At 37.6% G+C, this 15,202-nt stretch overlaps 1 protein-coding gene across 3 annotated transcripts in view; it reads right to left on the reverse strand.

Annotated features, from left to right (window-relative positions):
• The window catches only part of LOC113043774 (WW domain-containing oxidoreductase-like), a 201,877-nt gene that overhangs the window by 107,805 nt on the left and 78,870 nt on the right, over nt 1–15,202 (reverse strand). The window contains exon 9 of one of the 3 annotated variants that reach the window (XM_026203365.1): nt 1,927–4,304. The exons of 1 other annotated variant lie outside the window; for it this stretch is intronic. In XM_026203365.1, the coding sequence (XP_026059150.1) occupies nt 4,302–4,304 (3 nt within the window). In that variant the 3' untranslated portion in view covers nt 1,927–4,301. Of the gene's footprint in view, nt 1–1,926; nt 4,305–9,551; nt 11,212–15,202 lie in introns of those variants that run through there. One more of the 3 variants, XM_026203364.1, reaches the window with a different exon arrangement.

Below are 15,202 nucleotides of genomic sequence, written 5' to 3' on the forward strand. Positions count from 1 at the left end.
TCAAACTGATTTTTCTTTCAGTTGCTTTGATTTTTCATTCTTTCACTCTGTTTAGTTTAATTATTATTATTATTTTAGTCTTTTATTAAATTTCACTCATTTGTTTGTTCCTCTACTCATTTGTTTGTTTCATCAGGGCCTGAGCACTGATACTGTAAGGACCATATTGGAATTGCCCCTTGAGCTACAGTAAGTTTCACATACATGAATGAAAATCAGTACACACGTGTAACACACCATTTCCTACAAAAAAGTATCTTGGTACAAAATCCAATGCCCAACAGGATGTATGCTTTTTTGAATTTCCTGTATGATATTTGTGCTCATACTCCTCCTACAGTTTTAATCGGATCATCTTCAAATTTGGTGAGGGTTATCATAAGGCCTTTGTGAAGTTACATTGCGAAGATCTTGAGTTTTCGTCAAGGGGTGTGTCCCTGGCGGCCTGACAAATTTGATTTTATGCCATGAAACAGGAAGTTGCTGTAACTCAGACAAGCAATGTCCGATCTTCCCCAAACTTCACACATTTTATAAATGACATGTTTAACACTGTAACGGACTCCTAGCAACATATAAAAAATTGTCAGCAAGTCTTAAATAGGCTGCCAACGTGATAGAAACATGCTAAATCATGCTAGCACACTATTAATACCATGAAACAGGAAGTTGACATAATTTAGTTATGTAGTGTCCAATCTGCACAATTAGCAACAGTAAAATAGCCATTGTGTGCTACACAATGTTAGAAACATGCTCAAACATGTTACAACACTTACTAAGTGCTAAAGCATGCAATTAATACCAAGAAATAGGACGTTGTTTAACTCATGCATACAATGCCCAATTTGCCCCAAAGTTCACCTGTTTTATAAGAGTCCTGGCCTGAATATATATTTAGGACAATATTGATTTATAGTCATAGCGCCTCCTGCTGGCAACAGGAAATTACTTGGTTTACACTAACTTAAACATGCAATGTACAACCTACCCCAAATTTCACGTTTGGTAAGGGTCCTGGACTGAAGACATCTACATGCCAATATTCAGTTATAATCATAGCGCCACCTGCTGGCAGCAGGAAATTTGTCACATATAAATGACTTTGCTATATTCCTCCGATATTTATCAATTTAAAAGCATATTGCCGGATGATGGCTGTTTTCTTATGGCCACCGGGTAGCAATGAGCCCAGGTGCGAGGGCTGGAGGAACAAGATGGGGAAGTATCCCTCTCTAAACAATAAAGCTGCAGTAGGTAACTTTTGTAAAAATATATTACATTTACATATTATATTTACATGTTTGTTAAACCTGTCATTATGTCCTGACAGTAGAATATGAGACAGATAATCTGTGAAAAAAATCAAGCTCCTCTGGCTCCTCCCAGTGTCCTATTGCCATTTGCAGAAACTCCATCGCTCCCGGTAAAAAACAACCAATCAGAGCTGCGGTCCGTAACTTTGTTTGTGTTCAAAATGTAGAAAAATTTATATAATAAGCGAGTACACCATGAATCCATTTTCAAAACCGTGTTTTTAGCTTGTCCTGAATCACTAGGGTGCACCTATAATAAGTGTTTATATTTGGACTATTTTAGATTGCTTCGGGGGTACCGCGGCGGAGTAACCCAGTACCTTTGTGATTCTTCATAGACATAAACAGAGAGAAGTAGCTCCGGCTACAATGTTCTTCCGCAAGACGCAAGCAGTTCTGTTTATTAACCGCTAGAGCGTCAAAAGTTACCTACCGCAGCTTTAATTAATTTAATCGCTGCTTGCACCTTTAATTTATTTTCATTCTTTCACTTTTTCTACCACTTTGTTCATTTTCTCTTTTTAGTATTTTTCATTAAATTCCAATCATTTGGTTGTTATTTCGCACATTTTGTTTTATTTGTTTGATCTTCCACTGTTTTGTTTTTCTGTTGGTTTCTTTGTTTTGTCTTTTTTGTCGAGTTTAATTCGTTTGTTCTTTTTGCTTTTGTTTTGTTTGTTTATCCCTCTTTCATTTTCACGTCCTCCAATATCCATTACATCATCATCTGTCTTTTTCCTGGTAATTTCCTGCTCTTTTGGCAGTAAAAGGTCTCATCAGTCTTTATGAAAGCCAGCAGGAGTCAATCTAAACTATCAATACCTGAGTAGAGGATTACGGTTTCTGCTTAGCTGCCATACTGCACACAGCGGTGTGCTACTAAAGTAGGATTATCTGTGAAAGTAAAAAGAAAACAAAGACATTAAAAGAGACGTCTGGGGAAAATGAGACCATACGCAACTGACCGAACATCACAGACACACAAAGAAGCACACACACTTTGTGTAACTGATCATCATACAAAGCACACAACCTAGCATGCAAATTTCTTCAGAGTTAAATTAACACTTTCTCAAGCAAAAATATCCAAGCTGTGGGATGTGGCCTTACGGTTTGTGATACTTCCCTCTCGTGTTCCTCCATCACTTACTCTCCCTTACAGACAAACGACCTCTTTAACATGAAACCAAAATAAAGTTAAACGCAATACAATCAAATGTGGATATTCTATCCACCGCCAGTTCTTACGTTTCTATCATTCAGTCATCAGTACCTGTCTCAGCTGACAAAAAGCTGTCTTTAGTATCGGTTCCAGCTGAGGACAAATTTCAAGATGAACTTGAAATCAATTTGCCATCAAATTTTCATGCGTGCTCCGCTCCCTCTGTAGCATTTTAATTACCACCACCATGGACCACGGGTGCAGAGGATATTGACACTTAGCACCGTACTATAAACTTTATTAGCAAAACCTGCCTGATAGCTGCACTAAACTAGAATAACAAAGAATATAGGTTGACGTCACAAGTAATAATAAATAAATGAATACATACATACATTTAGAAAAACACACACAGAAACCAAATTTGAAAAACTTTAAAGTATTGACTATTAACATTATCTAAGGATTAAGCACTTCCATTCACTTGCTATCGGTCGAAATGTTTGACTTTTTTTGTATTTTTTTATGGAACTAGTTGTAGTCACTATCCTTAACAGAGAATAAGGAGGATGCAGTAGTGAAAACAGACAGACAAGCTGAAAAGACAGGGAAGACAAATAGATTTCCCGTCATCGCTGATCTATGGGCAATAATGTGTCCATTTCTGCACACACTATTATGACTATTGGCTGCCATTATCAGGACAGATGCACTGGCATTACTGTATCGGCACACACTTCATCTAATATGCATCCAGTGAGTGTAAACACAGACCAGATCATTCATTCAAGGCTGAAATGTGTCAGAAGTATGACTAACTGGACTCACTAAAATAACTGTTTTCAAACAGGTTTCCCGGAAAAGGGCTGTATATATTCTGTGCTAACTAAAATAAATAAAAACATATAATGGAATGAATCATATAAACATAAACATCTAATTAAAATTGTGCACCAAAGCAAATAAATAACACCAAATAAGGGCAAAGGATAAATGATATAAACGAAACAATAAAAAAGTATAAAATCAATTCATATTTCAATCATATAAGCAGTTGGTTTGGCAGTGATGCAGAGTAACACTGGTGCAGCCATTTATTACAAGAAAAGGTTACTTTTAAAAAGTTTAATTAATTATTTTATCTATTAACTGTTAGAATATCTTACTTAAAAAAAAAAAAAAAAACACTAAATAATTAGGAATATCTGAAACAGATTTGAGCTACTTTCTGGTTCATATTTCTTTTATTTCAGGCCAGTGTTGTGTGTTGACGGGGCTTCGGTTAACCCATCATGCCCCCTACTGTTCAAAGCAGGCACTCAGTTCATGCATGTATTCTTATTTGAGCGTCTTAATGCAATTATCAAACATATTAAAATATAAATAACACCCATGATCTAAACAATTCATAAAAATGGAGTTTAAAAAAAGGACATACTGTATTGCACTCCAAATAAAAAGGCATTTTTAGATCAGAAAGAAACCCTGTGCCAATGAAATATATATTTGCCATCCAAAGCCTCTAGAAAATAAAAGGTGTAAACAAATGAAAGTGGCTTTTATATGTGTGTACATTCAGCTTTGATGATTTCACTCTCTCCCTCTGGAGATGTTGGCATCCTTCCTGGCACGACTGCTCAGACGCGCGCCGGTGTTTGGCACGACCCGGCCCTGAATCACGGCGGGCCCGTGCCATCTGACCGAGGGGGGCAGGGGGTGCATCTGCTCAAACCCCAGGAGACGGAGGGGCCCGAACTCTTGCTGGAAATGACCCCTCGTGTGCCTTCACCTTGAGAAAGCACTGACCTCCCGGCAGCCCACAGCTACTGCATTAGAGAGAGGGGCATCAGTCACCATCTAAACTCACACTCCGCCGCGCGCTCTCCTTAAATAGTGGGAGGGAAATCGTGCAGAAAAATCACATGAAATGTACCGAGCGCAGCGCTGGATTCAGCATCAAAGAACATCTAGTGCTCATCTCTTCCCTTTAATTAAACAACTCTCCAAAAATCTCCAAAGTCCAACTACGATGGCTTTGATCTCCGCAGCCAGAGAGAAGATTTGATATTAAAAGTTCTGCTAATAGTTTAAACGGTTTATCAAAGTCATTTCAGATTCACTTGATTCCTATCGCACTGCCGGTAAAACGTATGTTTCTTTATGTTTCTGAAAGAAGTCTCTACTGATCATCAAGGCTGTAGTTATTGGATTCACAATACAGTAATGTTCTGAAACATTATTACAATTTAAAATAACTATTTACTACTTGAATATATTGAAAACTTTCATTCGTGTGATGCAAAGCTGAATTTTCAATGTCACATGTTCCTTCAGAAATCATTGTACCGTAATATGCCGCTCTCAGAAATCTGTACGTTTATTAATGGGTTTGAAAGTCTTTGCTGTTTGGGGTGAGAGAGAGATTGAGAGAGAGAGTGAGAGAGATAGAGAGAGTGAGGGAGGGAGGGTAAAAAGAAAAAGAAAGAGAGAGAGAGGATGGAAGAAAGAAAGAAAGAAAGAAAGAAAGAAAGAAAGAAAGAAAGAAAGAGCAGCAAATCAGCTTATTAAGATGATTTCTGGAATCATGTGATACTGGAGACTGAAGTAATGGCTGCAAAACAAAAACAAAAGATGAACAACAACAAAATAAATACCTAAATAAATACATACATAAATGAGATAAAAGAAAGCTTTTTAAATAATTAAATACAAGGACAAGGTAATGTTTTTCTGTATTTGGGAATAAAGGATTCCTGAAAGTGCTCTCTCTCTCTCTCTCTCTGTTTCTCTGGAGAGGTCACTCACACAACGCTTCAAAAGAACATTTTGTTTGTTCAATACCAGAAACGTCAATGACATTCCCTGATCATTAATTTCCGATCCAATCCGAGCGTACTGTATGGACGTGGAGTGGCCTGTTCATGTCCAATAAAAGCTTTTCTTTACCACTTTATCTGATACATCCTCAAAGATCCACAACACAAAATATTAATGACCTCTGTCCCTGAAAGAGCCATTTCTCAAGGAGATGGGGAGAGCTGAAGACTGGCCACGTGCAGCAAAGCCTGCGCACACAGTCAAGAGCTGAAGTGAGAGACAGACAACAGCTTTGGATACGAGACATTCACTCGTACATGAGACTGTTCAGACAACATCTCGGAAACCACTGACCGAATGATGCAGATTGTAAACAAAAATGGCAAAAGTTCTCTAAAAATGGCAGCTGCAGATGCAAAAATGCATTTATTTCTTTCAATTTATTTGATTTATTGTTTTGATGTGTTTTCTTGGCATGCATGCCCTATGTAAAGACAAAACAAAAATAGTTTTGTTTTATTTTGTTTAGCTTTCTAGTTTTATTTTGTTTGTTTTTTCTTATTTTGTTATCTTTATTTGTTTAGTTTTCTTTTTGCTGTTTTGTTTTCTTACTGTTCCTGTTTTGTTTGTTTGCTGTTTGTTTTGTGTTTGTGTGTAGTGCTTTATTTTTTGTTTTGTTTGTTTTGATTTTCAATTATTTATTTTTGGTGTTTGTTTCGATCGTTTTGAGTATAATCTAGTCTAGAGGTTTATTTTTGTTTCAAATCAAGTTTGGTTCAAATAATTATTTCTAATTAGCCAATTAAAATGGCAGCTGAAATTAAACCGTAATAATCACCATGCAACGCTGTTGAATTTGTTACATGCAAATGTAAAATGAAATCCAGAAACCAGTAAACAAAACTCTACAATTATCTTCTCAATAAAAAGTTATCATTAAATAAATCATATGCAATAAATTGTAATGCAATATTTGTAATGCGCTGTTCAATAGCTATATACAGTATACATGTACACCACTAAAAAAATACAAACTAATGATTATGAAATAGCTGATTAGAGCAACTAATTCACTATAGAAAACAACATAACATTTATGCCAATAGAAAAACAACTTTGGAACGTCCCTTTCATATAATGTGCAATTGTGTGTGTGTGTGTGTGTGTGTGTGTATGTGTGTGTGTGTGTGTGACCCTTGTCTAACAGTAAGAGAGCAGCACATGAATAGGTATGAATGCAGCTAATCATGTTTAAGTGTAAAGCACAATCAATGCTTGAATACATTAAGCAGGTGTAGTGGGGCAGGTTAGGTGGCCGCTGTAAGATGCATTGCACAGATGATTGGTCACAACGAGCCACGGAAACATGATCAATAGCAGATATAGTGCGTAAACCCAAGAGGAATGGCAAACACCAATGAGGCAGAGTGAATTTGTTTCACTTTCTCTGTATTGGCTGTGCCCTACACCCAATATGCCACAATATGGAGATCTGTTTTTTTTCATTATTATTTTTCTGGAGAAGACAGAAAGGTAGATGTTTTTTTAGGGGTCATTTCATGAAAAATGTTTTATGACGTAATGTGCTCATTAACATATTTACTAATCTAAACACCTGGATGATGAATGACAGTTCAAGCAGTTTATAAAGGTCATTTGCACATATAGTTATGTTTAAATAGATTATAATAGCTTTATTCAATAGTAATAACAAACATTTACATTTCACTGTAACAATACGCCATGGAAGAAGACATTTTAGTACATTCGTGAGAAGGAAAAATGTGTATCGCAAATGTTTGGTCTATCACAGCATTCACATTTTATGGAATAGTTCATTCCCGTTTTTTTTTTTTTTTTTACCCCTAAATGAACTTTTTTTTTTCTGACTGCTACTAATAAGCGTAAAAGATGCTCTTCACATTTAACATATCAGAAGGTTTAAGCTTGATTCTGTTCAGTAAAATGCACTCTGTATTTCCATCTCTCTCTCTATGGTTGTTTATTCAGGTCTTATTTGAGCAGTCTAAAGGTCAAAGGTCAGCTCAATAATTCATGCATGAATGAGTGTGTCGAGCAAACAGCATTAGATCACTTTCAGTGACCTCTGTCCCCTCGCCATTACAATGAGAATTATGTAAAGTGATAATGCACATTAAAAGCATTCTGCTCTACAGCGTGATTTGGCTCTTTAAAGCGAGCAGCTAGCTGGAAAACGAGATGTTTGCACCCTTTAATATTTATTCAACTGAGCTTAAAGCTTTTAAAAACAGAGTGTCAGTAAAAGCCGAGTTGATTTTTGATAGCGATTGTTTGAAGAGGGTCAGTAAAGTGTGTCTGTGTTTTGTCTGCGTTACAATCAACAGTGTTCTGAACTGTTTTTAACAAAAAGGGTTCAGTAGCCAAATGCCTGTACTGTATATAAATGTGTGTGTGTGTTTGTCTATTTATCTATTTATTGAGATAAAAACAAACAAACAAAAAAAAACAAATTAAAACAAAAACTATGGTTGAATAAAAACCCAAAATTAAAAAAATATATAATAAAAGAGAGGCCAAAAATAAAAATGCAAAGAGATGTTAAACACAGGGTACAGATGTTTTCCGACAGACAGACAGAGAGAGACAGACAGACAGAGACAGACAGACAGACAGACAGAGACAGACAGACAGACAGATAGACAGACAGAGACTGACATATAGACAGACAGACAGATAGACAGACAGAGACAGACAGACAGACAGACAGAGACAGACAGACAGACAGAGAGAGACAGACAGACAGACAGAGACAGACAGACAGACAGACAGAGACAGACAGACAGACATATAGACAGACAGACAGACACAGACAGACATATAGACAGACAGACAGACACAGACAGACATATAGACAGACAGACAGACACAGACAGACATATAGACAGACAGACAGACAGACATATAGACAGACAGACAGACAAAGTACAAGCTGTTATACACGTTGATCCTGCAATATGCCTGTGCACATGTGCATTTGTTTGTCTTGCATGCAGAAATCTGACAGGAAGGTCAAATACATTAGTGAATCTTAGTCTCAAAACTCAAAATCACCCTCCAATCTGAACTCCTCAGTTCTGATTCTCTTGGGGTGCAGAGGTGTTTCCAAGCAGTCCGACAGGAAGAGCCAGTCATTACTGATGTGAGACGCATGGATCTGCAGATGTATGGAGCTGATACCCTTCCTGATCATCCCTAACCTCCTCCCTCCTGCTTCAGAAGCCCACTTTTCCTCCAGAGAGCAGCTTACATGCTTTGAAAATAATTAGCAGTGGGAGAGTTATTGAGTGAGTGGCTGTGTTTAAGTGAAACTGATGAAATGAAGGTGTGTATGCGGACAGCAAGTGTGTGTATAAGTATGTGCCCAGGGGTCAAAGGTTAATCCCTATTGATTCAGCAGGAGTCTGCATACAGCACCGCTGGGAGACAGCCGCCTCTGTTGGCAATCAACTAGCACAAATACATGATAAATCTTACTGTCTGCGGCCACTGATCAGCGCAGGCAAAGCACAGCCGATACAGACAGAGACCCTGTTAAACAGCCATCAGACCCACAGAAGCAAAAGACTACTCGTCAACTCCATCTGCTTCAGTCCAGGCTACAGAACAGGCTACAGCCAGCAATAACTAGCACGTGTGAGAATGTGACAAAAGGTGTGGGAGTGTTCATGTGTGGCCTCCATCTGAAACTAAAGCACCAAACACAAGCAACCCTGGCTTTGATGAGCAAACAAAATATTTCCTTATTTATTTTTATGTTTTTTATATTTAAAAAAAAAAAAATGTATATTAATTTTATAAGTCTGTGCTGTTACTTGTGTTTTGTAATTTTATGACCTACATGATTTGTTTTGTATTCTGCTGTGGTGTTGTTTTGCTTTTGTTGCTGTTTTTAGTTGCATGTATTGTGACCTACACTTTGTTTTATTTATTTTTTTCATTTTTTTATTATTCGTTTTTTTATTTTATTTTATTTTTCTTTCTTTTTTTGTGTCTGTGTTTTAGCTGTTTTTTTCTTTTGTTGTTTGCATTAAGTTTTTTTGTTTCTCTGTTTGTTTTCTAAATAATTATTTTTGTTTGTTTGTTTTGTTTTCCTTTAAGTTTAGTTTGTTGTTTTTATTATTAATTATGTGTGACTTGTGTTTGTTTTGTTTCTCTGTTTTTGTTTTGTTTTTTATTGTTGACTTGCTTTTTAGTTTAGATTTGTGTGTGTGAGAGAGAGGGTGTCTGGTTCTGTTTTGTTTTATTGCTATAAATTAATGCAAATCACTAATTTTGAATGCATTTTATTGCTTACCCAGTCAAATAAAACAAGCCTCATAAAAAAAAACCTAACTTTAAATATTTTCATAAAAATAGTTATAAAAATAGTGATGCTTGACTTAACTTTTTATCTTAAATTTTCACAATTTATCTGTCATTGGCAGATAACTGAAAGAACTGTTTCAATACTGAAAGTATGCTATAAACACGTCATCATCTGACTGGCTCTGATCTGACCCATGGGTGATCAATGTCAATGTCAAAGAAACAGGAACATCAATCTTCTGTAATATTATCAGCCTTATTTTGTCGAATAATTTCTAATTAACCATTACTCTCCCTTGTTATGAGGTGAACACCATCATGGATATTTAATAACCAGTGTCAAATAAAGTGGAGGGGTCGACAAAGGTCGCTGTTTCTCATTACGACCAAGCCTGTCTAGAAAGAGTTCAGATGATCATTACAAATCAAATTAGGTGGTTACTTATTCACACAGAGCAAAAAAAAAATGAGAGTAACCCGTCAACACATAAAAGCCAACTAGAAAAATATTACTAGCAGCTTTGATAAAGCTATCTATAGGCTATTAGAAACTCAATGTGAAAAATACACAGGTGGATTTGTGAGGAAACGGCTCAGAATTTCATTTCAAGACCAACGGTGTCTCTTTGGGACAGTTGGAGAAACATAATATAATAACGTTTGCCAAATCAATAATAATTCTTCGTTTTTCCCTCTTAATCTTTTCACCTCTCTACGTTTTCCCCCTCAATATCACTCTGTCTCCCCTTTCTCTTGTTTTTTTTTCTGTTCACTATTCACTACCCTCTTTCTCCGTTCTCATTCGCTCTCCCATTCCCTCCCTCTCTAATCCGATCATGCAGGGAATAAGTGTATGCACCATGAACACATTTAATTTTCCCAGTTGGTTTTCAGCAGGCCTAGAGGTGTGCTTTAATAAGGATCAATGGCACTTTATCTAGGACAGGAGCCACTTCACAGCATGCAAATTAAACACCAACACTTACAGAAGAAAGGGGGAAAAAAGGAAAAGAAATGGATTTAATTAAAAAAATGTAGAACCACAGGCTCTGGGAATTCAATTAAAGGATTTATGCAAAGGTTGGCTAGCTTTTGGTGTTGCAGTTACTGTTTGTATAATGAGCTTTTCATATTAAAAATCAATAGGTAATCTAGGGTGGAAGATCAACTGCTTACGTACATTTTTGAAATCAATTTGAAAAATAGTCCATCAGCCACATGTCACAAAAAACAGGCCTCTATCATGGTAGATATGGATCTGGAAGCCTTATTTTTAGGGAAAGCAGTTGGGAATTCTGGGAAAATGGGTATTTTTAGAGGGGTTGGGGTTGCAAAGATAACCAGGTTTGAGAACCAAATAGGTTTGTGCAAGTTTTTCAAAGAAACCAAACATTGTGGAGGTCACAGCTTACTCATTAGCACGTCTGCTCCAACACATTCATGAGGAGAAAATTTCATGCCACAAATTTATTCTCTTACGTACCATAATTCATGTCACGACAGAATTACCAAATGTATGACTTTCCAACTTCCGGTAAAATGGTTGACCCTTATGAACATTCTGACCTTCTGTAAAAAAGCAGAGTTGTCATTACACTGTAATTACAGACTGTAATTGCATTATTAACATTACAATAAATCCAACCCCAGACAGCAATCAGTTTCGGCCCAGAACCGGCCCACATCTGGCCCACATCTGGCCCGCGTGAAATCCATGTGGGCAAAATGTGGGCCAGATCTGGGCCGAAACTGGACATTGCATTAAAACTACTCCAGTTCTTTTCATATAATTTCCAGCAATCTCTTCATTATAGTTTGAATACAAATGGCAAGGCAACAACACTGCAACCACATGATGCAGCCCACATTGAACTATCTCTGGCCAAAGCAAATAAGAGACCCCTAAAGAATTAATCAAAGCGACAGAATCCTCTCAAACATCACCCATGCACGTCACTGGAAGTCATCGTCTCATTCTGCTAGCATCCATGTGCTAGATCTGATGGTCTTCAGATGAGCGCAGAATTAGCTCAGCGCACTCAGATGGATGGGCCGCCGTGTGACTTTGACTCGGGGTCAAACTGGAATGACATGACAGCTCCCGGGCTCGCCCCAACGCTGCCTGCCTGCCTCTGATTGGTCCTTTATCGATTCCGACACCTTCCTGGCCACATCGGCTGATCAAGCAATAAACTATTTGCTCTGTTTCCTCCTGCACAATGAGTCGCTCTCTCCAAAGAGCTGCAAGCGTATGTACGTGTGTGGATGCCTCTAGACCCACACTTTATTTTAATGAAATGGTGTGTCTTGGTAGACTATAATCCTGGTAATAGGATTGAGTTGAGACACACATGTCAATACAAGCAAATGGGATTGTGTGCTTTTAGGTCGCAGATTGTCTTCCAGGCTCATAATGGGTAATGCAGGGGGAGGTAAGAGAGATGGAGAGAGAATGGAGTAACATCAAGCCAACATATCGCTCAATTAGATTAAAGATTAAAGTCTATTTAAGGTCTGATGTTCAGTTCCAACCAGAGAGTTACGCAGGACGAGGCGCTGTGCTGTTTACATGCGGAGTTCAAACAGTCGGCTGCTCTGAACCTACTGTTCCAACGCTGGATCCAATTTATCTGCAGAAGGGGTGCAAAAGAGCATTCCTATGTGGTGTGATGTCTGATGGCCCATTTGTTGGGGTTCTTCTGGACCTGTGGTACTGGGTTCACTTGAAATCTGGGGTCTGAGGTAAGTTCATGTGGAGCCCAGAACAGTTCAAAGCAATCTGGCAAAAGTTAAGCACTACTGATAATCTATATGATAATAATGTCTTGTGCAGCTGATACACCTGTCAGCTGTTCTTCAGAAACAAGGTGACAAAAGCATGAAGAGAGACCCGAAAGTCCCAAAGAAGTGGAATAAACGCTTGTTCGGTCAAAGCAAAGCAATATGAAAACTATTGGGAAATGGTCATTAGCTCATTAGTAGACTCCAAAACCTGAAAATGGTTTATCAGACAAAGAAGATATGCAAAATATGCAGAGCTGGGGTAAACGTTAATTAACTCATCAGTTCGGTAGATACTCCCAAACCTGTATTAGATGTGTCCGATAAAGTAGATTAGAGTTGCAAAGTGATGAAACATTCCTGTGATTACATTTTCCAGAAACTTTTTAGAACTCTGAACATTTGGGAAATTTTCGGAAACTTTTGGTTTTGGTGCACCCCTCAAGGAGACATTCAAAATGTTTGGTTCTGGTGGGCCTCCAGGTCAGGTCTGAGAAACTCTGATCTAAAACAGTGTTTCCAATCCCTGTTCCCAGAGGCATCCCATCCCTGGCTAATCAAACACACCTGGATCAACTCGCTCTTTAGTAGAGACTCCGAGATTTGAAGTGGGAGGGTCAGATATCCGAGATTGTGTACTGTTGAGGTGCCTCAAGCAGGGGTCGGCGATATCTTGATATTTAAAATATATCTATATATTTCTTAAACATGGTATGGATTTTGACATATCGTATATATCACTATATTGTTTATATGTAATTCTGATTCCGCCACTTTGCTTGTTTGTCTTCTCTGTGCTGTGCTCGCCCCGGCATCCTTGATTTTGTTTCCCCTCCCCTCGCGTGTTGTCTCATAAACATGGCGTCATCCGAAACTAGCCCATAGGCTACAGTACTAGTCTCAAAAAAGGACAACTGGCTTTATTATATGGATATACTTCGGTTTTAAGGCGTCGGGCGAACACCAGGCAGATGTCTATTGTAGGGCCCTATGATTTCCACGATGCAGAAAATGCGCACAAAATCGCGGAATCCAGTCATAAAAACGGAATTTAAAGTTTAACGTGGAATGTCACAGAATTTGTCCAATTTTGAATGAATTAATCAAAAGTCAGCCATTGCACTCACATCAAATCCCGATATGGACTAATATCTGTAAATATTCATTTAAATATGAATCCTGCATGTTCTGCGTGTCTGTGTTAATGAATGGCGCAGAAGTTCGTCTTCATTTATTACTCACAAGGAAGCACGCGTGACGCTCGCGGTCATTTCAGCCTCTGTCGTCTCACTAAATGAGAACGTAAACACACGAAGAACATCTCCAGAACTGCACTGAGAGTCACATCATGAGCATTTGACCGTTTGATTTCAGTAAAACTAGCGTTATATCACATCGTAGACTGTAGAATCACACAAACAGAACTGTAAGGTAAACCCGTCAAAATAAAAGCATTTGCCAGAAACCTGTTACTATTGTTCAGCAGAATGTACATAGCCTACTATTATGGAGTGAGTTTTGGTTCTTTATTACATGCGAGAAAATAAAAGATCTGAGAGAAAAAAAAAAGTTTGAGAGAAAAAGTTATCACACTGATAGCAAAAAAACATTTCATGAGAGAAAAAAGAATATTTGAGAGAAAAAGTTTTCATGCCAATAGCAAAAAATAATAATATTTGTGATTAAAAATTGTTTTGAGAGAAAGTATTTTCTCATAGAACATAAAAAAAATATACATTTGAAATTTTTTAAATGATTTCTGAGAAAAAAAAATCTCTTTCAAAATACTTTGAAAAAAACTCTCAAATATATATTTTTTGCTATCAGTGTGAAAATATTTTCTCTAAAAAAAAAGTGTTTCTCTCGAAACGCTTTTCTTTGCTCTTGAAGCAATTTCTTGCTCTCGTTTCAGGATTTTGCTTTCACTGTGAGAATTGTGTCATGGGCGGGGCCACGTTCCTATTGGCCAGTCGGGTGAGCATCGTCTTGTCTTGGGAGTCGAACTGAATCATTACACCATTGTTGGGTTCACCTGCATAGATGCCGCCTCTGCCTTATGGATAGTTAAGTTGAGCATGGACACTCCAATGTTTGGGTAAGATGATGACACACAGCTGGCTGAGCAAGTTCAGTATCACTGAAGATTAAACATTAAAAATAGCACTCATATTCATGAATGAATGTGTATTATATTATTTGCTTGCTAATCGCTAGTAAAGCTAACCAGCCATCATGCTAGGTAAACTTGCAAACTCACCTGGTTTATACTATGTTTAAATCAAATGCCAAATTCATGTTTTGATTTAGATAGTTTCACGCCTTATTTAGTGAGTAGTGAGCTAGTTTCTACCTTTGCACTTGCTAGCCTCAAAGCACCTGAAGAGTAACTGCTTGTTCTTACAACCTCCCGCACAACTTTCAACTAACGTTAGTATGCATGGAAGGTGGCAACCCTACAACTAGCTAACGTTAGACAGTGATTGACATACCGTTTGAAAGATTTAAAAGAAAAAATAATTACCATGACAGTACAGGCACAAACATATTTGTGGGTTGCTAATGTAAGAGTTAGTCCTAGTCCTGCAATTTACCTTGTCAGCTCTAGACCTCGGCTAGATGGTAAAAAATATTTAGAATAAGCCCCGTGTAGCTGAGTTTGTGAACTATACATTTAGTGTAGCTAAACATGTGGTGCAACAACCATACAAAGACTATTTTTAAAAAAAACTAGGTGGGACACTTTCAAACGGTATATCAATCACTGCTCACTACTCACTAA

This window comes from Carassius auratus, chromosome 25 (assembly GCF_003368295.1).
Source record: "Carassius auratus strain Wakin chromosome 25, ASM336829v1, whole genome shotgun sequence".
In the NCBI taxonomy this organism is placed as follows: domain Eukaryota; kingdom Metazoa; phylum Chordata; class Actinopteri; order Cypriniformes; family Cyprinidae; genus Carassius; species Carassius auratus.